Below are 24,098 nucleotides of genomic sequence, written 5' to 3'. Positions count from 1 at the left end.
TGAACTGGGAAAGTCATATGCTTCAACTAGACTTGAACCACTAACACAGACTCATGTGAAGTCAAGTTCTTGAAAGAAATCTTTAAGAAACAAAACTAAACCCTTGTTCCAGCACACAACCTATTCTTACTTCACCAAGAAGGTTTTGTTTGTTACCTGGTTTTCAATGCCAGAAGGTAACTTTCTTTCAGAACAGACTGCCCTGTAACATTGTGTTGTGAAATTTCACATTCATAATTTTATTATAATCTGAATAGAGGCAGTATCTGAAGAGCAGAGAAAATGACTATACAAAGAATTTATAGAACATTCATTTACATACTGGAGACCTTTTGATGCTTCTTTACAGTTTCAAGAAAAAGGCAAAAATTTTCACTAGTAGATAAATCCAAGAAGGAAACATTAAATTTTTAATGATACTGTTGGATACATGGAAACCATTTAATTAAAAACATGGCTTTTAGCATTTTTGTAGTTTAACACTGTACGATTATAGTAGTACATTTACTAAGCAGGTTAATAGGTGTCTGGCTAAATACATGTGTCAACTTGCTGCCATTAGTTATGAAACTGCATATACACATCTAACAAAAACCTTGAAAGAAAGTGCTGTATTAACTATTTAGTCTTGTATTTTCCATGAACATGTTTCGTGAATATCTTTCTACACACACTACACAATGGTACATACTGAACTATTTTGCTTTGTGCATTTTTTAATTCATTAAAAAGCAGAAGCACGTGGCAATATACCATCCAAAGGAATGCATAATAGAAAACCTCCCTTAGAAACAGGACAACTTCTTTTTTCCCCGCTTACCAAGTAGAGCTAAACTCCCAGGAAATACCACCAGGAGTGTCAGCATTCAATTCCTTATGCTCTTGAATTCAGCAGGCCTTGAGAAAGCACAAGAAAAAAAATAAGGCCCTGAATGGAAATGATAATACATGGAGAAAAAAAAGACACTTTATTTTCAGCCCAAAGGCCAACACTTGGTGTCTAACAAGACACACTAAAATTTAAGTATCATCTACAGAAGTGAAAAAATATAGTAAAAAATTCCTCCTCATTTCAACGTTCACAACACATCAGATTTAAATCTAATTGAGACTTAAATCTAATTGAGATGTTAGCTGAAGAAATTCACCGGGCTCCAACTGGCTGTTGCCAGTTAGGCAACTGGGTTCTTGGTGCATCAAAAGAATATTAAAAGGGAACTTGTCCTCACATGTTTCCAAAAGATCAAAGTTCCTAAAAGTAAGAACTGCATTCTTTTTTGGATGGTACATAAACACCGTTTAAGTAGTATACCTCTGTGTCAGAAGAACAGAATTATTTGGTACAAATCGGAGGCACTTGCCTTTGTTGCTTCAACGGTAGCTACTACGCTTTGGATTGCTTCACCCTTCCACACACATCCAATGCCCACTGCTACTAAGGCACCACTTCCTGGTCCAAATACATTAAACTTCAAATCTTTCTTCTCTCTCCTTCTCTTCCCCACCCCCTTCCTTTTAAGAAGTATAAAGTTATTTATACAAAATCCACAGTTACACAAATAATTTGTTAACACTTTGGTCACTGCACAAGGTTTCCACGGTCCTAATACTTTAGGAAATATGAAGAGAGCTGTTAATAAAAAACAGATCATAATTTATACAGGACAAATGTCGTTCAAATTGGTGGAAGCTTCTTACCATGTAGCCCAACCAGAGTTTCCCATTCCATTTAACCATTATTTAGTAAAAGTGGGTAAAAGGATTAAATCCTTCAAGTGGGTACAGTTACTAGTTAATCCAGTGCCTCATGCACCGGCACGCCAAATTCAGCATGTCATTTTACTCCTCAGGTTATTAATATAATGTTGACAACACACATCAAAGAAATAGAGGCAATGAACCTTTACAGCACTGTCACACTGAAGCTGCTTTATTAACATCAGTTCTGATACGGGGGTCTCGTACTGCTGTTTTTGGAGTGAATGGGAATTTCACAGTAGACCTCAGTGGCTTACTCTCCTCGTGAAGATTTCCACTGTAACCTACTGAATCAATTTTTTGTAAAGCTAACTAGCACTTTGTTATGCATTTAAAATAGTGATGTGTTTAGAAAGATACAGAGGGATGTACAAGCGTGATGGCTGTAGAAATCATGACATAAATGCTCTCAAGAAATGGGACAGAGTAACAAAATAAATTCCATGCCCTTTTGGATTTCCTGACTCAAGGAATTATTAAAAAAATTATAAACCAAAAATAGTTCCTACAGGTTAAAAAATAACAACAAAAAAATCCTCAAAACTCCAATAAAAAGGGGGCCAAAAGAATCCACAAATATAATTATGTATTAGGTAGGGGAACAAATGTTACTACCAAAACAGTATTGCAGAGACAGGAAATGAGAAGTATCTTGTCACTGTAAGACAAAAGTCAAAATATGAGACTCTATTGCCTATAGCAAGGCACAGGTTATACAGACTTTTACTTAGGCTAAATAGCGCTAAAGAGACAAAGCTCAACAATGGTCTAGGACATATCAGGCTCTGAGATCTACTATAAATAATCTGGTACAGGTGAAAATATATAAATTATAAAATTCTCTTCTTTGCTTTTCCCGCAATTTTTATCCTGTAATTATTAAAATACAGAATCTTCCCTGCTTAGTTCTCTGTATAAAAAAATAGTAATACAAAAAAAAGCCAATTGCAGGACAGATTTCCATGCAACTTTTTTATTTTGCCACCTCTCCCCTATTTAAAATTTTCCTAACTAAACAGCCCAGCCTTCTTAACACTAAATACAGAGCAATCTCCCTGAATATTCCACATTGCCACTCCTTTCTTATCAGAAATCAACTTGCCCCAACCTTCCCTTCACATACATCTTCCCCTTTCTCCATTCAGTTCCCATCACTGATCACATAAAGATGAAGGGAAGAGCAAATAGTCTTCCTCAGACCATCATTCTCTTAAGAGCATGTATGTAAGGCCTATAGCTACCATTGATGCAACTATGGCAAGTGTCTTTGTGGAGGTTATACAAAGCATTTTCTGCACAAAAAAGCAGCACAGCCTAGTGACTATTTCTGCTCCAATAGATGATGAGAAACAGCATGTTAAAATGCATTAGAAACCCTTCAGGAGAAAAGTTTTTAATTTATGTTTCATTCAGGCATGGGCTACACGGGTTCGGGTGGCACCCAGCTTCTTTTGTTTTGTCCTTTGATATAAGAACAAAGAAATAATGCTTTGTTAAGTCAGAGGCATCTTCAAAGAAAAGGCTGAACTCCTGCCAATACAATGCAGACAGACTGTCCTCTGCTTTCCTTCTTGGGAATGACAAGGTTCAGATGTTCCTGCTGAATAGGCTTTCTCCCTCTCACAGTGCTTTCCTTCAGTGAAGTCAGTGAAGAGCTCTGAGTCAAGGATGGAAAGGCATCAGATCTTCTTCTGGGATCCAATCATGACCTTTGATACAAAGTTCACAATGGCGCTGGCAGGTTGCTCTGGATCATGCTCTGCAAATAGGTGGCATATGTTGTCTGTCGCACTGCCTTGCTTCCTGGCAACGAACCCAAATACTCTGCAAGGGCAACAATCACAGAATATCAGAGAACAGACAGACAGGCACTGGCCTCGTTTCACAAGGCAAAAAAGATACTGCAGAAATCAAAAGCACAAATCAGACTTCATCTGTTCTGATGGACAAGGTCCTGCGTGACTGCTAAACACAGTGGTCCAGATGCAGCCAACTCAGGGGCTCCTGAATGGCTCAGGATGGCCAGAATCAGGGAAGGAGATTGTCCCCTTCCTTCTACTCTGTCTATATTGCATCCTGTACTGTTTGCTGTCAGAGACATGCTGCTGACCCTGGGGATGTATTTAATCTGAGTCAATACTGCTGTTCTCTTACCTACCTTGGGGGCTGTGTGGTGCGGTGTGTCAGGAATTGCCTGAAGAGGTTTTGAGGGCCACACATCTCAGTGGACCGAGTACTGGAAATAGGACTTACGCCATCTATTTCTGTTCCTTTCCAGAAACCAGTGCCTGAGCTCTCTCTGTTTAGGTTTTTTTCTTTTGGTAAAAGGGGGATGACGACGTTTGCCTTCAACAAAAAACACTTTGCAATCCACTGGTAATTATATATTTATGCCACACATTAGCATTACTAGGAGTGTTTTCATCTATGTGCCATGTGTGGGATTTTTTTTTTTTAAAAGCCATCAGTCTAAGTAAGACAAGTAAGCTTGTGTTAGTGTTGCTGGACAAGTGGAACACAAAACTGAGTACCAAACGGCTCTGTTTTCTTTTCTGAAACTTTAGTCAGATCACAGACCTACGACATAAATAAACCACACTAGCTCTGTATCCAGACATCCCACCATCACATAAGTAGGTCCTGACTTGCAGAGGTGCAGATGAAGTAACTAGAGTCTAATTACAGAGGGCAGAGAGACTTTTGTCTCTGAACAGCTGCTTTCCCTTCTACATCCCTGGCAAAGATAATTTAGAACACTAAGAAACTGATCACTGTAATGATATTCCTAAAACATTCAGTTAAAAGAGACTCAGACAGGTGTCCACTTACTTTGCAGAAAGGCCATCTTTCATCCATCTTGTTGTCCATTAAGAAAGCAGTAAAAAAAAAGAAATGGAGAAATAAAAATGAAACCTATGTTAGTTTGTTTTTTTTTTAGATCAATAATACAAACATATTAAAAAATACTGCTTGTCTTCCTTACTTTCTGTCCTGTGGATCCAAAGCACAGAAAATAACAGTGTTGACTGGATAATGTCGCCGAAAAAAGAGTCTGGATAGGAAGAAATAGAACAAATTTTAGGAGCAGTTAAGATGCTTAAAATTTTAAGTAATAAACAGATCTGAAAAATAAATTATATTTAATCTAAATTTAACAATTATGATATATTCTTTTTGCTATCTCTGAGTGACTTGGAAAGTCACCTGAACTGCTCCAACCAAATAAATCCATATTTAGATTAGTAACAAGTTTTTGAACCAAAAGAAAACTGACCCTCAAGCTAAGAAAAAGAACTAGAAGTATGAAATGCATTTTTTCTAAAAACTGACTATTTAGATATTATGTCAATGGGAAATACAACTTCTTGGAATTTGTGAATAATTTGATTATATTAAGTTTCAAAATATGAGCACTCTTAGGCATTATAATTTAAGGTTCTGTCCTTGATCTGCTATAAACGCTTGCAGACCCCATGGAATTAAGAAGCCTGGCTTTTTTTTTTTTTTTTTTTTTACCTCTTAATGAATTCCTGTTGTCCCTCCTTTGTTATTGTCAGTTTTCAAATCTAAAGACTTTGTGGAAGCCTTAGTAGCATTCAATAAAAAGTAAATATAAATTAACTTTTTATCATAGTATTTTACAGCAATCCAAAGCACTATTTCAAATACTTGAGTTACACAGTGTCTGCTTAGGCCAACTCTGTTCAGTGATACTGGTGAAAGATACTGTGAAGATAAATTATTTCACTGAATAGGTTGAATATCAAATGCTAGCAAAGCCGTTACTTTCTCTTTTAAAAAGAAATAACAACAATGAAAAAAATGCCATGGCAAAGTGACCTTCCAGAGGTAAAAGCTGCCATGTGGAAGTAATGTTCATAGCTTAAAACATTCATTATCCAGTACTGCAGACAGCTGACACTGTCACCGTCATTCTTTAGACAATCCTATTATCCTCTGACACAAAGACTGCAGAAAATAACTAGGAAAATCAAATCAACAGCAGCCAACACTTGTTGGGGACAAGGCTGGATATTCTCTTCCCACCTCTCTTTTGCTTACTTTCTTTGATTATCTGTCAATGTGATTCCCTGCGCAGACACCTTGAAATGGACAACGGTTGAGATGGGAGAAGGATCTTGCATCAGTGTCAGGCTTAAGGCTTTCTGTACTGCCTGGTAGCCCGTGAGGGACTCCATCTCCACTGAATTCAGGTACCAAACGTTACACGCTGTAATGAAAGAGGGGAAAGACTCTGAGAGGTCATTACCCAACAGCAAGCAAACATGTGTCTTCTGAACAAAACCAAACAAAATATAAATTCTCCACCTTCCCTTCCACCACAGGGAAGACTGGCAGCAAACTACCAAACCTTTTACATGTGCCTCACCTTGTCCCACTGTTGCTTCATAGTTCAAGACTATAATTTTGGAGCTCATAGGCCTTTTGCTGTTCCTTTGGTTTTTAATACCTTTATATTTAAGCCAATGACTATATTTATCTATTACCCACAGATCCTGAAATTTAAATAAATACAAGACAGCAGCAGAGAGAGAGAGGCCACTCATAGGTACAAGTACAGCAAAGGCATTCCTGAGGGGCAAGAATGGGAATATTTTGCTTTTAAGTTCAATTACAGCAGCCAGTAAGAAAATACACACTTTAGCAGCATACATTCACGCGTTTTACACGTTCAAATGGTATTTAAACTATTTTCAAAGGAAACCATTCACTTGTTTGGCAAGACAAGAATGTTTTCACCCCATAAAGAATTGAGGGTTGCTGCAAAGCTCACTTCTCATTAATTCCATGGTGTTTTGTATGTTTAGCAATTTTAGGGCAAACAAAACAACTTCCACATTGAGAAAAATTACCAACTTATGTATTTTTAGGTCTATTCCTTATCTCAGCATGCACTTATTTTTAAAAGCCCTATTCCTCTCCTAGAGATATTAGTAACTTCTGAAGTATCTCTATAAAATAGAAGCTCATTGGTTTCTAAGGCTACCAAACAGTTAATTTTTTTAGCTGGTCTCATATCAAACCTGCAGCAAGCACTAGGAAAAGAAGTACTAATATTATATAGCATTATATAGTAGTACTATAGTACTGTATAATACTGCATAGTACTACATGGTAGCAGTGCCATATAACATAAAGTATTAAGTCTTATTATTGTATAGTATTAATAGAATTATTCACATGCTTAAATATTTTGGGACTGTGGTATAAAATCAATTTACAAGCAGATTAAGAACATTTTTTAAACTGAAAAGACCTCTTAGTCTTACTCTACAGCAAAAGCAAGAAAGATTAAACACATCCGTAGCTGAACAGTGGTACCAACAGACTTTGTGTTTTGGTAAAAACCTTTGTGTAGGTATCCAGGACAGAATTTACAGCTCTGGCAGCTGACACATGCAAATTACCATGCTAGTATTTAATTTGTTTAGCAGTTTAGCTTGGCTTGCCAACCTTACTATGAAAGCAAAGATTAAATAAAATCTAATAGCTTCGCTTTTCACATGGCTATTCTGTAATCTGACTAAAGCCTTCTCCTATGACTATCTACATAAAATACACAGCTAGACACTGGCACTTTCAAAAGAACCAAGCAATCGTACAGTTAAAGACTGCATAAGCATAAATTTGATTCCAGCATGATGATCAGCCCAATAACTTCAAGCTCTGGAGTCTGTCAGTGAAAGAAGGGATCCAGAGATCTGATTTATTTGATGTGTAAGTGTAAAATTTCCCAAACGTATTTGCACATTGGTGTGATAGTGTCGATAACCCTTGTTTGAATCAATTACTATACAATTCATGCATAGAGGAATTTAAGACAATGAATGGCAAGTTCAACGAGGTGTTCCTTGCTCAACAGCCTTCTGTCATGTCTATCCAAATTGTAAATAACATTCCAAACCATAAGCCCTCCTCTTCTCACATCATTACTGTGTATGTTTGGTACAGATCTAAAGCTCTTCATTATCCTGTGAGCCTTTCCCACCACAGGAAACTTGCCTTGTTTCACAGTCACACTCCTCACCACTTCCGAGACCCAGATGAAGGGTTTCCCTTCCTTGTCTGCCACATATTGCACTGGTGTCAATACACTGTGTTCAGGTTTTGTTTTTAAATGAAAGAGCCAAGCATTTTGTCTAGATTGCCCTCAATGTGATAGTTCAAAAGCAATCACCAAATACAGTAGACTCCTTTACTTCTATATCACAAAAAATAATAAATGGAACCTTTTTCAAAAGTGTTGGCAAGGGCAAAAATGTCAGCTTAAAAAGGAGATTACAGGAAAGGAAAGGTAATGAGAAAGGCTGAAAGATTTCTCCTTTAAGAACATCATGCATGGTTTGATGGGATATTGAATAAGAGCAATCCCACAGAAACCATGTTCAAGGCTAGAGCAAAAGGAAGACATCCATCTTTCGTGCAATGCAGCTGTCCTGCAATGTTGCTGCTCTCGTCTTCCACAGGTGGCATTTTGTAGTCACATCTGACCTACCACCAACAGCTACACAATGTGGCCATTTCGAGTAACTCCTGCTGCTTTTAGACTGGGAATGTGCTTTGTTCAGAATGCTGAGTCCCTTGACCGTATTAATGGAAACAGATATGAGGAGCTGGGTTTTATTTGGGGCAGAAAATTCTGCTGCCAAACAGGAAGGTTAATAAAGCAAGGTCTGTTCTAGGGAAAAGCTGCTTATCTGTATAGTTTCTAGTCTTCAATTGTCACTCTCTAGGAAGCAAAGGATTTCTGGTCAGCTTCTGCATTTAGATAATGACTGGAAATGGTTTTTCAGATAGCTACAAAAAACGATCATTCTAGGAAAACACATCTTCATTTTTTTGCTTGCGGAGTGGGAGAAGGGTGGGGTAAAGTAGTAGGGCAGGGAGAAAGTGCATCTGCTTTGACTAAACTGCAGGTGCTCACACAAGCTCAGATAGTTGGAAAAGAAACAATTTACATGTTTCAGGTCTGCACTTCAGTGTTGAAGTCCACAACCTGAATGTCTCTTATGACTGGAGAGGGACCTCTGAAACATGGAAAATCAGTGGGAAATGATGTATCAAGGCAAAAAACCCTCTGAGAATCTCTCCTATCTAATTTATCTATTCTGGTTCCAAACCCTTGTTTAAAAACAAGAACAACAAGAACAACAAAACAGGGAAAAAATAAATGTACTAAGTTCCCCAAATGATCCACAATGTGACAGCCCCCATAAGAAGTTATCTGACTACTGCCCCTACTGAAGTAAGAATTATTTCTTTTTCTTTGAAAAGCATTGCCGAAGCAAGGAGAAACCAACATTTCTCAAAAGACAACACATGCCCCTTTTGTTGGGTTTTCAAGAGGGAAAGTTCTACAAAAATTCATTCTCCTTGTTTTTTTCCCTGTTGGCCACAACAAACACCACTAGCACTGGCAAACAGAAAGGCCAACACGTGCTCACTGCTGGCACAGCCTCGCAAAGGCTTGCCATTGCCTCAGCCACACATTCCTGCTTGATTACAGCACTCGAAGTGGTACTTAAAAATTTGAAGTCAAAGCAGATTGCTGCACAAGCAAGGAGCAACACTCCCTCTCCAGAGCTACTCGGCTTGGCAACTGTCCCCTTCAGAAGTGCCCTAAAATGGGTGAGGGCAATGAGGCAGCATTCTTATAAAGGCATGCTTGGCCACCCTACTTTGCTTGTAGCTCCAGTGGTAGGCTAAACTCAAAGGAGAGTGACAAATGTAGTGTATTCTCCTGCTCTAATGGGACTAATCGGGTAGACAGATCCCGGGGAGAATTCATAGCAGCCCAAAAACCAGGGACCATGGCAGGGTGTGGACAGGATCCCCTGGGCACGCCCACTGTACAGGGGAATAACACAGTGGCTGCATTTCTACTAAGGACAGCCTTAAGATTACGAAGGGGTACTCAGAGCACCATGTCCAATAATGGTGGGTCAGGACATCACCACACACCACACACAGGGTTCTTCTGTCACATCAATAAGCTCATGGTAAGACAACCTAACTTGCCAGAATGGGTGCTGCAGTGTGCATGACAATCCATAAAACAGCATCCAATGGAAAAGACATTGGACATTTCCTAACAACATGTAGCATCAAGTGAAGCACAGGGCAATGTTTTTTAATATTTTTTTTCAGATTGATGAGATCGTAAGCATTTTCCAGTGGTATTGTTGACCCCTATGCTGAGAATTTATCCCTACTAAACACTTTCCTTAGTTGCCTTTTGCAGACTTCAGACATAGTTCACGAACCTCTGTAACCACAGGTTGAAAATACGTTCTCTAAGTTCATCAGTTATGAAAGCAACGTCACCGCTTAAAAATTGCTGTGCTTGAACCAATCTACATGTACCTCATATTGTCATGGGAGACACGACTGGAAAGCAAACACAGGGTTGTAGAACTTAAGAGCTGGTTGCAGAAAACAGAAAGAACTGGGTACATATCCTCACAGTGCCCTTTACACTTCTACACAGCACTCTAAATTTAACTGCTCCCTTTAAACATCCTTCAGTCCAGTCTAAGCTTCAGCTTTTCCCAGCCTGTAAGATACAAAATTTGGTGACAGTCAAATGCAAGGAAAAAGTTTAACAGACCTGCACCCTGTTTGAGAAGCTCCGCTGCTGAGTTTGCAGCAGTTTGTGGAGAAGTTTCTGCTATCTCCTCCAAGGGATCTGCAAACAGAAAACACTGTCCATGTCTTGTTTGGACTTGAATCGACAAAATCAATGCACATGGTTAAGTATGAGTTTAGCTTTTCTAACTGTGATCTCATCTACTGGACAACTCCAAACAGTCTTGTATCTGCAACTATAATCATTCATGTGGTTTTTGTGCTGCATCAGTTTTTTAGCCTCCAGTGCTGCAGCAGGGATGCTCAACCTTTATTTCCCGACAGTAAAAGACATAACTACATATCATAGGCTGCAGGGACACACATGATGTCACATTAAACCAAACACTAATAGCTATATTCCCTCATTACAACCTTGACATTTTTAAAATAGTGCGATTTTAATTATCTCATTTATCTCATTTAATTTGTATAATTTACACTAATTTAGGCACAAAGACTGTGTTTCTATGACAAAATCAATTAATTGTATTTTGATTCAGCAGATGACAAGATAATCCTTCTTTCTTCATACTTACATAGAAAACAAACATCTGAACTATTAAGACAGCAGTGGAATGTCTGCCTCCCAATCTTCTGTTAAAATTAGTAAGAAAACTGTTCATCAGTATGTTATTTCAGTTATATAAATTCATGTAAAAAGATCTCACTTACTGATGTATTTAACATGATGCACGCCGTCTTTGAATACATTTAAATGAGGAAGAGAGCAGTAATCTGGTGTGTGACACTATTCACATGTTTAGACTTATCCATATGCTTTAAATACTCCACGTACTGTGTCCAGAATCATTAACCACAGAAGATCATCTTAAAATGTGTGATCACATCGGATTAAAAAATAAATCCAAAATAAAATTTCACTGTGGTATGTTTATTCAGGACAAGGCAAATGTTTCAGTCATGCACCTCTGCCAGAACAGAAGGAGCTTTCCATTTTAGGTGGTGAAGATAAGGAGAACAAGTCCACCTACCACACTGGTTTGCCATATAAAGAGATCTCTGGTCACATCTACCATAGCATGTTTTTGTGCTAAAACGGTTTCATTAATGTATTTGCATAATTCAAATACTATGTTTGAACACTGACATATGGCCTTTAACAAAAGTTTAAAGAGTTCAGTAGAAAACCACAAGAATGTTTAACATTTCAATAATACATCTGGTGTTAACTTCATGTGGGAGAGTAACAGACAACTGAATTATGGGGCAAGCATAGCTACATTTTGCTGTTGTCTTAAGAGTGGTTTATGAAATCACCATAACCAAAATTAGAATTACAGTCCCATGATGCAACACAGGCTTTTTGATCATTTACTTAAACAATATTTGGACCTGAGTAAGCTGCTGCTTCCTTCTTGCCAGTGTCGCACTCAGGGCACCTTCTGTTCTTTACCTACTTGCCTTCCCTAAAGCCGTTGTGCCACCCAGACCTCAATGAGTGGTTACATCCAACCATACATGGGCATAATGTCATGTCTGAGAAGCACATTTGCCTTACTACATGCTAGGTTACTCTGCGGATTTCCATGACGCATACACGTTTATGACTGGAATATCACAGTACTAGTCTGCTCGCAACTACAGCTTGGGTAAGAGCCGTCAGCAGTACTGAAGAACCACTTTTAAAACACAGCTTCCTTCCCTGTGCATTCTTGCTTAGATCTCGACTTGTGACATGTTCACCTGCCTTCAGAACTGGCACTTTGAAGCAGAGCTTGGCTGGGTATCTCTCTTCTGTACTTTAACAAGCATACCTCTGTCTGGGATGAGGAGCTTGCAGGGCAATGCCAGTGGAGTGATGGAATGCTGATACACCAGAGCTGTCAAACTCCCTGTGGTCAGAAGAGTAACAAGACACATACAGTTAACTTGGTGGACAACAAGAATGCTTAACAGTTATGGTGGCTCTCAAGTCCAAGGGGCCTCCCACCGCTGCCCTTTAAAAAAAATTCTCTTGGCACCTAAGCCAAGACCTTCTTCGGTCAACTTCAGTGTATTCATGTTTCCCAACACTGTACCAGTTGGATGTACTTGAACTCATTAATCACAATCATACGCTCCCTTTCCCTGCTTAAACACACTGTTTAAATCCTAACCTAAATGGCTTTGCTTCAAATGTAGAAAGCACAAAACCGACAAAAACAGTAACATATAGAAGTCAGTAAATTCTTTTCAATGCTCTTAACTTCTGCTACATTAAATGTAGTAAAATCTTATGAAGATGGTGACAGCACAAGGGATCAATGCTATGTGATGAAGCAGAGAAAGAGCGAGGAGTTCTGCCTTCTAGCCACCTAGTCTCCACTGTCTAGTGCTTTATCTACATGCACCTCTATTTAGTGCTTTTGAAAGTATAAAGGATGATCAAGATAAAACCTCCTCCATTCAATGCAGCAGTGATGTACACAGCATTCTCTATTAAATTATTCTTCTTTTCTATTCAGTCACTTTTGTCACTTGGACTTGGCTTAATTAAAATAATTAAACGTTAGTCATCTTTGACATTAGCATGTGAGACTACAAGGAGCGAGAGGAAGGTGCAAGATTCATCAGTCTGTTTGCACAAAAAGCCATCCTTTGATCCCATTTATTAACATACAGTGAACATTATGATCATGCACTTGAGAAAAATCACAGTTCAACCAAAAACCACCTCATTTTTACAGCCCATCAAAAATTTCTGTGAAATGGAAAGATGACCCAATTCTGCAAGGGTCTTAGAGAAATGCACAGACCAATTGATACCATTAGTCCTTCATTGTCTTATCCATACAAGTATGTGATAGTGCCTGCCCACCTACTTTGTGAAGCAGTTTTGAGGCTGTATACATTGATTAGATTAGGAGATGCTCAAACTAAATTATTAGTGGGGCTACATATGTGCCATAAATAAGTACTTCAAGAACAAGGTAGGACTGGGCTAAAAATTCTGATTTGAAGTAAGTCGTATGCCAAAGACTGACAAAATTCAATCCACCTTTACTTCAAATAGGATGTATCATTTTACACTTGTTCATTTTATGGTAGATGACCCTTTCATGGGTGTATTGGGTGTACATGATGAGGCTGGTAGCAGGGGGTGAGAAGGCTACAGAGTGACCTCTGTGGGAAGAGGCCAGGGGCTGCCCCATGCCAGACAAAGCCAGCTCCAACAGACCCACTGCAGGGCACTGCTGAGCCACAGGTGGGATGCCTCTGGGATGCCTCTGGGAAAGTGTATCTAAGAAAGGGCAGAAAAGGCCGCAGAGACAAGAAAGGAGCAAAAAGCGTGAGACACAACAGAGGGAACAACACAGTCAGAGGAGGAGGAGGAGAAGGAGGTGCTCCAGGCACCCAAGCTGACATCCCCCACCCTGCAGCCCATGGAGGACCTCACACTGGAGCAGATGGACAGTTCCTGAAGGAACTGTAGCCCATGGAGAACACGTGCTGGAACAGATTTTTTTTCGTGAAGACTGGCAGCCCATGGGAAAGCCCACACCTCAGCAGGGAAAAAGTGGGAGAAGGACGGAACAGCAGAGAGGAACCGTAATGACCATATGCCCCCCCCATCCCCTCCTGCACTGCCTGCAGTGGGGGTGAGGAGTCTGGGAGGAAGAAGTGAAGTTGAGCTTGGGAAAGGGGAAGGAAAACTGTTATTTTAATGTTTGTCTTTGTTTCTTACTACCTGAATATCGATTTTAATTGCCAAAAAATTAAATTAATTTTCCCCAAGTTGAGTCTCTTTTGCCCATGGTAGTAACCAGTTAGTAACCTCCCTCTCTTTATCTCGACCCATGAGCTTTCTCATCCTTTTTTCCCCTCCTGCCCCACTGAGGAGGGCAAATGAGTGAGCAGCTAGGTAGGTGTTTGGCTGTTTGCCACAACAGGTAATGTGTTTTCATTATACTCCATTAGGTAGGCTGATGCAGCATAATGTACTCTGTGAATGTCCCATTCTGATGTCATTTTAGGCAGGTAGTATACAGTATAAATATAGCACAGGACAAAATAAGGCAAGGGTTCTGAATCAATAAGGCCTGTAACAGTCATCTAGCTCAGCTGTCTGCAGTGGCATTGGTAGTGGTAGACAAGCTTGACCATTTGAAGCTTGGTCATGTGCATCTGTACTAGAGTGCCCTGCACATACACTTAAGGTCAATGTGTAAAAGGTTCCTATAACCTTAGAATGGGTTCCTACAGAAATCATCACGACTTGAGCAAAGTATTCTCTCACTTGCACTCCATCCAAGTCTATAAAAACAGCTCTGGTAAATGCAAACTGTTTCTGTTTCCTGTGTCCCTGTGATGCACAGTACTTACCAAAATATGGTTCATTTGGGCATCCTTTCAAGCGCACCCCCTTGTGAGTGCATTCAATCAGAAAATGCCTTACAAGTTCATTTGACAAATCTCCAACTGTGTTGAAAAAGAAAAAGAAAGCTCATGAAGAGAAGCAATGAACTGACAACAGTTTCACAAATTAGCAGGGCTTTATGAAGCACCACCAAATGTTTTATATACAGCATGCAAAGAATACATTAAACCTGCTCTGCTGCAAGGTTACAAGCTGTAGTAAAAAGGCCGTTTTGCAAAAAACAAACAAGCAAATAGCTCACTTCAGACAACCAGAGGAAAAGGTTTTATAATCGTGACTGAAATCCAAATATACACTGGTGTCCAAAATGTCCAAGCATGGTCTCAACTACAGACAGGAACAGAAATTTGGAAAATGAATGGTTAGAAATTTGGATGCACTTCTCCATTAGAAGAACTTGTATCCAACGTGACAAGGGAGTAAAAGTACGATAAAACACTCAGATTTCTAGTGACAGTTCTGCTCACAGAACTTTTCCAGATTAAAACAATAGATTTAGCTACACAAAGGTAATGATGCCAAGTCTCTCAGTGAATTTTTAAAATGTTTGCAGTTTTACGCTAAGTCTTTGTTCCTGAAAACAATCAATTACTTGAAACACTCAGGTTTCACTAGATTTTTAGAGACAGTTTTTATCTCTCAGGAATCTAGCACAAATCAAAATTGTTAAGTTGGATGTAATGAGGAGATTCACAGTCCAAGAGGCACATAAAAATTCCCTTGAGATTTAGCATTCTTTTAAATGTATACATACATATGCACATATATAATTAATACAAGTTCATTATTTCTTGAAAGACTGGTTCACAGTTTTTCACACCTGACTACAAACTGAATCTCTCTCCAAGTAATTAAAAGGTTATTTCATAGCAACAGGACAAAGCTACCCAACCATTCAAACCTTAACAAAAGAGCCACAAACACAAATGCTCCCTTTGACTCTGATCTTTCAGCGACAGTCCAGGAAACACGTGACACCAAGGGCTAACTTTCAGGCTAATACAGATGAACACATTATTCTGGACAGCAGAAACTTCTATGCAAGCAAATATTGCAAAGATCACCTTTTCAAACAGCTTACTGTTTGCCATTATGCTCTCACAATATTAAAAATAAATGACTAAAAGGGTATGTGGGAAGGGGAAGCCTGGAACAAGAAACCCTGCAGAAGACTAAACAAATTTGTGCCTTCTGGGATGAAACAGTGTGAACCAAAAAATTTAAATATCACAGCACGAGAAGTGGAAGAATGCTACAGTCTGAAGTAAAATTTTCTCTTACTACCGCTTGCCTGTGGTACAACTAAAATAAACTGGCTCTTAAAGGTTAGTAGAGTTTGAACTTTCCTGTCTTCCCGGACTTCATTGGTCTGATGATAAAAAAAGATTGCTAAAAACACCTACAGCCACTCTCCATTTGCCTCCCTGTTGTTGCTATCACCACCCTAGTGCACCCCTGTTGTCTTCATTAAAGATGACATTGCAGTGGTTCTGCTGATGTTTCTTGGCAATAAAAAGAAGGATTACATGGCAAATTTTTATTAGAAATTGTCTCAAGATAGCAGATTAAGTGTACAGAATTTGGAAGTGTTGTTGTAATACAAGTGGACTGCCAACCTGCCCCAGAGTAAGCATGAAATCTTAAAAAAAAACCCAAAAAACAATCCAACAGCCAACCAACCAGCCACAACCAGACAAAACCACACTTCCACAGCCACAACGCTAAGAATCACTGCTTTCCTGTGATCTCAGTTGCTTACCTCACCAGGCAGCGTGTACTAATGAAACATAATAAGCCTTGCAAAAGGAAAACAGCAGCAATGAAAGCCACCCCATTACCCTTGCAGTAGCACAAATGGAGCCAAGAGCACTACAGATACTGGCTGCTGAGTTTCCATACATTGATTAATGTTTTCTGTATGTTCTTCTCATTTTACCTTTCACAACTGTCAGGCACAAGTTATACATGGAGGCACTGGAGCTGAGAGAGTAGGTGTATTTCATTACTTCTTTTAAACAACTATCGTCTTTCCTTAGGGAACCTCCTCAGATTTATCTCTAATGTAGAACTGTCTCAAAACAAAACCTTGGGGTCAAAAATATTCAACCTTCCAGCCAAGCGAAAGCTTTACATGGTGGTATGTGGATCAAATGCAGACTTCTGATTGCTAGGGAGGACCCATTACTGAGATGACACTGGTTTTCTATTAGGTTGATAAGGTACAATACATGCATAGCCACAATGGACATACATTTACAAGCCATGGTGAAACTGTAAACTACAACAGACATCTTAGCAAGTCTCATTTAACAAGGTACCAAATGGAGCCTGTAATTCAAGTTGCACTTATTAGAAGAGGGAAGATTCCTCCAGATTATCACCCAGTAATAAGGACTTCCTACCATGTACGGCTTGTTAAGTAATAGAAGGCATACAGTACCTTTCTTGTTTAACTGCAGCACAGAAGGAGGTGGTGTAGCAACTTTCATTGCTAGCCCATAGGCTCCCCGGAAAGAATGACTGTCTCGAACAATGAATGACCCAGGTTCTTTGTCCTTGAGAACAGCAATGGCTGCAAGGGATTCCAGGAAAGAGAGAGAAAAACAGTTCCAGAACAATGCACACACCCAAAAACTACAGAAGTGCAAATCTATAATTAATAGGAGACTAAAGGAAATAAGATCCTTTTCTGTCTCCATTGCTGCAGAACAGAATACAATCAAGCACATTTGGGGGATCTGAGTGGAAACATCTTGTGCAAATCTCACAGATACTTCAAGAGAAGCCTGAAGTACAGATCCCTACTGATTTTTAAACTGAGAAGGACATGCAGGTCCCACCAGGATTTCTACAACCAATGCAAGAGCAAGTTGATTCCTGCTTACATTTTGTCAACTTGTTAGAAGCGTGACAGAGAGCAGAGCTCTCTAATTCCCAGGCTGACTAGACAGCACTCTCTTTCTTTTCTTATGCAGCTTCAACAGGCAGAGCAGATCTGTTTTCATCTACCACCAAGTTTCTGTCCCTGCAAAGCAGTTTCACTCCCTTACTAGTTTTAAAGCAAAGGAAGGGATGTAAGTGAGTATTTGCTCTTTGACTGTCCGAGCATTGAAATATTTTACATCTACATTCTGTGATCTCTGCTGGAAGTGTGACATGAAGTCCTCCCCAGGAAGAACCATGGGCAGTGAAACTGCTCCTGTTTTGCATGAGTCTGCTGCAGACTTTGAAATCTAGTAGCCCAAAATCTTAAACTCACTTTGAAAAAAGACAAAAGGTTCATCTAATGATTGATCTTAATTTGATCTTAATAAAACTTTAGTACTTTGCTTTTTGCTTTTTTTCCTTAAACTTTTTGGAAATACTTCTGCTTGTTTCCAGAATTTCTAACGATCAGCAAGCCTTCAAAGAAACCTTGGAAAAAGCCCAGATTTGACCCTGGAGTCCTTAACTGTCTGTATACACAGAACATGGAAATTATGCAAATGGGGCATGAAGCCATACTTTGCAAAGCCTGAGCAATGATTACATCATAAACACTCACACACACGCATTTTTTTGCCCCATGAAAAGAAGAGTAGTAAAAGAAAATCAGGAAAATGCAAACATAATTGTCTCTCCTGTTTAAGTGAGTAAAGCCAATGCATATATATTGTGTTCTATTCATCTGTCAGATGGTGAGGAAAACAACTATTTTCACAATAACCTGTCATGTGTTGAGAGGACAAGGATGAATATATAAAACCCTGCAATTCAGCAGTACTTGTATAACACTTCCAGATCTGCAGGGGGACAGTAATCATTTGTCACAGGAGCATTCCATTAAGCACAGGAAAAAAGAACAAGTGCTCCCCCTCCTCAGCAACAGCATCTTAAAACACTTTTTAAAAGGAATTTTACTTGGTAGGGTGAAAAAAAGGCATACTAAAAAGCTGGGAAGACTTTCTTTTCCTTTGTTCAAGCAGCTAGCTTTAAACTTCCCTTATGATCTACTCCCCTCTCTGGACTCGCATCAAGTCAGGAAATGTTTTTTCCACATTTAAAGACTCAGTTCTCCTTGTGAGAATGAGCAGACAAGGGGAAGGGGACTGGAGTGAAAGGGCGAGTAAAACATCATCCAAAGATGAATTAATGATCTGTTTTCTATGATCTTTGTTCTTCTGGGCTCATATTTACCGCTAAACTGTAAGAGGCATCCTCACCATTTGAGAAACTATGAACTAGACAGACATAGCAATTCATCATTTGCCAATAGCTGAAGGCTATTTTGGTTTAGTGTGAACTTCCTTCCCAATGCAGAACTAATTAATCATTTTTCCTTTTTGACAACCACATTTTAAGAATCCCAGTTTAAAATCCTGCCATAACTCATTAAATACAATTCAGTATAGCTGAATATTACAATATGGACACAAGGACCGTCAGACCAATTGCATTTGCAAAGCACCCAGCATGCTTTATTTACGCATTGTTGCAGGGACAAGGTATAAGTTTGTAGGTATACATTTTCACATACATAATAAAAGCTTTCTCCATCTCATTCAATAATACATCTACATACAGATGTACTATATCTGTATTGTACACCATAAAGATGTTCTTCCATGGGAGTGTTATTTTGTCACCTTTAAGAAATAATGTATGTCACTTGCAGCTGACAAAGAAATTCAAGGCTACAGAACGACTGGTAGATGAGGATGTTTTTATGATGACTTCTAGCTAATGAATTATTCTCTGATATTTAGCATCTCTCCACCTATTACCTGTGCAGGGAAACACACATGGCTGAGATCTTGCCAGAACAGCACACTTGTACTCTGAGAGCAGACAGTTGTTCGGTATTGCATCACGCACATCTGCCATTCCAAAACCTGGAGCTTTTCAGTAAAGTACATCTGCAGCAGCTACCACATGCAGATTTAAATTACTTTGTAGTTAGTTCAGTTAGGCTAATAATTTGTCTGATTAACTAAATATTTTTTAAGGACTACTTGACTGCCCTCCACTCTCAAATTCAGCCTTTGGACAGAAGAAATTAAGTGAGGTCTGTGGCCCTTCCAGGTTTTTTATTTCTTCTTGTATTTCTTTCAGACATCAGGTATGCATCAAAAAAATTAAGGAGAATTCACCAACTAGCCTTTCTGTGAATGGATATGCCAGAATATATATCAGTTGATATACCTTGTTCTCTTGAAATATCTGGCTTATACCAGAACTTGGATGTGTCCTGGACAAATTTTACGGTCACATGTTTATCAGTTGTGTTTTCTGTAAAATAAAAGGGAAAAAAAAAACCAAGACATTTTTAAAATACAAAAGCATTTTTTACTTTTCTTTCCAACTTCCAATCACCTTAATTATTCAAAAAACTCATTATCAGAAGGACAATTTAGAGAAACTCTGAACTGTTTTAGAACCAGCTAATATAATACCATACACTAAGATTCTGAAAGCATTCTTGAAGTTTCATTTTGCAAAACGCATAAAATATGAAGAACTCTTACATTTATAAAGCTGTACTAAATACAAAGCTTCTCAATGGAGTCCAGGGAATACACATCTACATTTTTAACTATTCTTGACATAAGTCTAGAAAGGTGTAGAGAGAAGCCAGCCCTTACTAGAAGAAACTGGACTCCACACCACTTGCTTGTGGTTTGGCAGTTCAAAAGGTCAGCTGCCCTTGGCTGACATCTAGGGAAGCACAGAAAGAATTCTCTGAATAATACATCCAAAGCCAGTGAACTGGTGCCACGTACTGCAAACATTCAAGTCCTCTGTGCTGTTCTCATTGCTTTTTTTCCCCTCTCCCCACTTTTAAAATCCCCTAAATGCTTTTTATAAACTCATATAAAATCTAATGTATTTTGCATTTCTCTGATGCAGAACGTACCTGGCACTGGGGAAGTGCTTAACATTTTTGAGAAATCTGGGAGGACATTTGGGAAGGGGATGCTGATTGTGCTTCCACTGTGGGGGCTAGAGAAGCCACTCGAAGAAGGTGACACGGAGGCAAATGAACGGTCTCCTTCAGAGGACCTCTTTTTCTCTGGAAGAGGCGGTTGAGCATGTAGGTTCCCTCCATGGTGCTGCTGAACTGCACTGTTCTGGCTATTGTGTCCAGAGGCCACTGTAAGAAAGTTTTGCGTCAAAAAGCCATTGTCCTCGGCACTTGCCACTGATGAGCTCATGGTTTTAGGAGAGATGCTAGTATTGGCTATGAAAGTAGCTTGTTTCTCCTCTCGGGGGGAACTACTGCCCCTGTTGCCCCCACTGTAGCTCAGGTAGGCCCGGGCACTGCTGCTGACAGCAGGTTCTTGCTGTGGCTCTACTGGTGAATTCTCCAGGCTGCTCAGGGTGATGACTTGCAGTCCTGGAGTTTGGAAATGAGACAAGAGAGATACATCTTGCACGGCGTTTGAAAATTCAGAGGGCACAAGGTAACCTCCCAGCGGCCTGCTGTTTCCCATTGAAAGCTGGAGTGACGGGGAAGCTTTAGAACTGCTTTCAAGCCACGGACGTTCTGTTGCAGAAGAGCTGTCAAAAAAAGCCAAAAATTGAACACAAAAATAAAACAACAGCCAAATCATTCCCTTTAAATGTCACTGTACAACCCACACTGCAGCCATCATTGAAAGCAATGAATCACCTCACCCAGGACAATACCCGAGGGTGCTCTCTGACAACATGCTGGACCTGGTGGATCAAGGGATTCCAGCCCCACCCTGATCACTCATTTCTTCAGTGTAGGCCATTACTTTCTGCCTCAGCTCACTCTCCACCTAGCCATGCTGATAGGACAGTTTCTGAGTTTGCACTGTAAACCAGGCCATCAAATTAATGACAGGTAAAAATAATCCTCCTTCCCCCTGTTTGAGAGAGTTACTTTTAATATGAATCAATTCAGTAAGGCTGTTCACAGCATAGCTTCACATACAGTGGTCCTGGAGATCTCTACACGGTGAGCTGAAGTGCTACCTGGAAAAGAGCAGTAGGAGGCAAGAATTTCTTAAGCTAAGGCTGCCATCAAAGGCAGAGATTTGTGGAAGAAAACTGAGACTGCCACAGCAGTTCTTACATGCAGAGTCTCTTATGCTCATTTAAAATAAAATTTAAAAAAAAAAAAGAAATGGGCTAAGGAGGTAGTTGTGCACCATCACACAATAAATGAATAACTAAGATAAGAACACAGTTCACAAGACCCAACTCTTAGATCAGGTCCCTTTTAATATAATTTATATCAAAAAAGGAAAGGAGGCAGGTCCAGTGGTTAATTTATTTGATGATGATGGAATAATTTTGATTGATTAATTCTATATTTCAACAGTAATATAATATTACAACAGTAAACATCAGATTTTTCTACTGGGTAGCAATTCCACCTGCTGAAGTGAAGAATAAGAAATATCCTTCTAAACAAGACGAACTAAGCTTCTGATGAAACCATCTGATAAAAGTTTAAATTGCCTCCTTGCTTCTAAAAGTGAAATGCCCTTAGACTGTACCTCGAAAACATTACCAGCAATATCAAATGTAGCGAGAAAAATCTCATTGTGAGATACAAAGGGAAAAGAGCTGACATAAGACACATACAAAGAGAAAGGATTTTTAATTAAAAGGGAGCTGTGGAAATGGATACCAGTAGATTAGGACAGATCAAAGTAGAAGGGCCATAAAGAAATGGAAGGAGAGCAAATGGAAGAAGACATCATTGCAAGAAAAAAAACCCTACAGCTGTAGCTATTTGCTAGATGAAATGAAAAATGACAGAAAAATATTTAGAAAGAAACGAATAAAATTTTCTAGATAAGGTTTGAAGTAGGAATGTAAACTTGATAATGACTGTATTGCGTGATAAGCTTTTAATTCATATCCACTTACAATGAAATGTTACATTCCCTCTTCCTCAGAAAATACTAACGTACTTTTTTCAGTCTTACGATTTACATTCATAATCACAAAACGAAAACATTCTTTCGCAGTTCAAGTACTGATTGAAAATGAAATCAATTAGATAGGAAGATAAATAAAAGATAAATACATATTAACAGACTTGAAGCCCTCACTGAGAGTCTGACACACCAATCAACAGCATTCCAAATACTTACTGTGAAAAAGGAGCCAGTTATCCAAGAACAAGAACAGGATAATTAGACACAAAGGAATGTTGTTGCAGAGTGATACAGAAGGAAACTTAATCAGCTGTAACATAACACCTCATCTATTAAGTAAATATAGAGCACAGCTAATGACTGACCATTCATTGTCATGCTCTTCTGAACCTTCCAACAGTAACCTGGGGCTCCTTGTTTGTTTGCTGTGTTTCCTGCTATTTCTCATGCTGTAAGGTCCTCGGGACAAGGACTATTTTGTAAATTTATACTATTCAAGCTCTGGTCCAGAGTCCTACATGTTTACCACAATACAAACATGAAATAATGAAATCTCTCAGCCTGCTGAGAAGTTGAAAGCGAGTCAGCTATTCACTACCAAAACCAAATCCTCAGACATTTTACTGACTAGAAATGCATTTACTATGGTGAGAAGAGTACTCCCTCTCTCTTACATACAACTTACTCCAATGTGAAATTTCATGAAATGCTTTTCAGTACAGCATTAGAGAATCTGGTTAAGCACACAGGAAAATATGTATGAGCTTGTGCTAGCACATAATAAAGTAACTGAGCTATAAATTCCTGTTTGTTTTGGTATTCCTATTTATCTTCAAAGCTAATTGTGCCCCTGACATATAAATAACATCTGTGTATGTGGTAAATTCCAGCTGGTGGACAACATGATCATGAAATGTCACAACCAAACTTGAAGTCCTTGGACAAATGCTCTGCAATGAAGACGCAAGCATAACATCTTGGCTCGAAACTATGGTTATGAGAATGAAACAATAAGGTGGGAGAATCTTTTCCTACCTTTCTCCCCCTGGGATAGGACTGTTACTTGAAACTGTACACGAAGATGCAAAACAGCGCTGAAAGGAGGGATCCGTCTGCATGTTGGCCCTCAGCAAAGCAGGGTTAGTGCCCACAGTGCTGTCAGACATCACCATAGAGTGGTTAATGGCTTCTGTGTAACTTCGAGATTCTGCAGCAAAACAAACAAAGTAAAAGGCAAGTTAAAAAACAACTCACATTTTTTATGAACACTGTACTGAGACAAGTGTTTATAAACCGATCTGGTTTTCTCTTAATAGGACTATAAAGAAGAGCTTTTATTTGTTTGAGCGTTAACATTTTATTTCACAACATTACATTGATTGCTGACAACATCCAGCAGGACAAATGGCAGAGGGAATAAA

At 39.1% G+C, this 24,098-nt stretch overlaps 1 protein-coding gene across 9 annotated transcripts in view; it reads right to left on the bottom strand.

Annotated features, from left to right (window-relative positions):
* Positions 1-383: 383 nt before the first annotated feature.
* TNS3 (tensin 3) overlaps positions 384-24,098 on the bottom strand; it is a 236,062-nt gene continuing 212,347 nt past the window's right edge. For all 9 annotated transcript variants that reach the window (XM_087766109.1, XM_087766116.1, XM_087766131.1 and 6 more), the window contains 11 exons: positions 23,713-23,884; positions 20,679-21,322; positions 19,967-20,053; positions 17,226-17,357; positions 14,731-14,826; positions 12,183-12,260; positions 10,388-10,465; positions 5,821-5,989; positions 4,742-4,810; positions 4,588-4,614; positions 384-3,582 (listed from right to left, as the gene is read on the bottom strand). In XM_087766109.1, the coding sequence (XP_087622235.1) occupies positions 3,438-3,582; positions 4,588-4,614; positions 4,742-4,810; positions 5,821-5,989; positions 10,388-10,465; positions 12,183-12,260; positions 14,731-14,826; positions 17,226-17,357; positions 19,967-20,053; positions 20,679-21,322; positions 23,713-23,884 (1,697 nt within the window). In that variant the 3' untranslated portion in view covers positions 384-3,437. The remainder of the gene's footprint in view (positions 3,583-4,587; positions 4,615-4,741; positions 4,811-5,820; positions 5,990-10,387; positions 10,466-12,182; positions 12,261-14,730; positions 14,827-17,225; positions 17,358-19,966; positions 20,054-20,678; positions 21,323-23,712; positions 23,885-24,098) is intronic.

The sequence above is a fragment of the Nipponia nippon genome, unplaced genomic scaffold, assembly GCF_047370975.1.
Source record: "Nipponia nippon isolate SJK-2023a ecotype South Korea unplaced genomic scaffold, ASM4737097v1 scaffold_1, whole genome shotgun sequence".
Classification (NCBI taxonomy): Eukaryota; Metazoa; Chordata; class Aves; order Pelecaniformes; family Threskiornithidae; genus Nipponia; species Nipponia nippon.
Note: the sequence above shows the minus strand (reverse complement) of the source record. Positions and strands in the feature narration are given on the sequence as shown.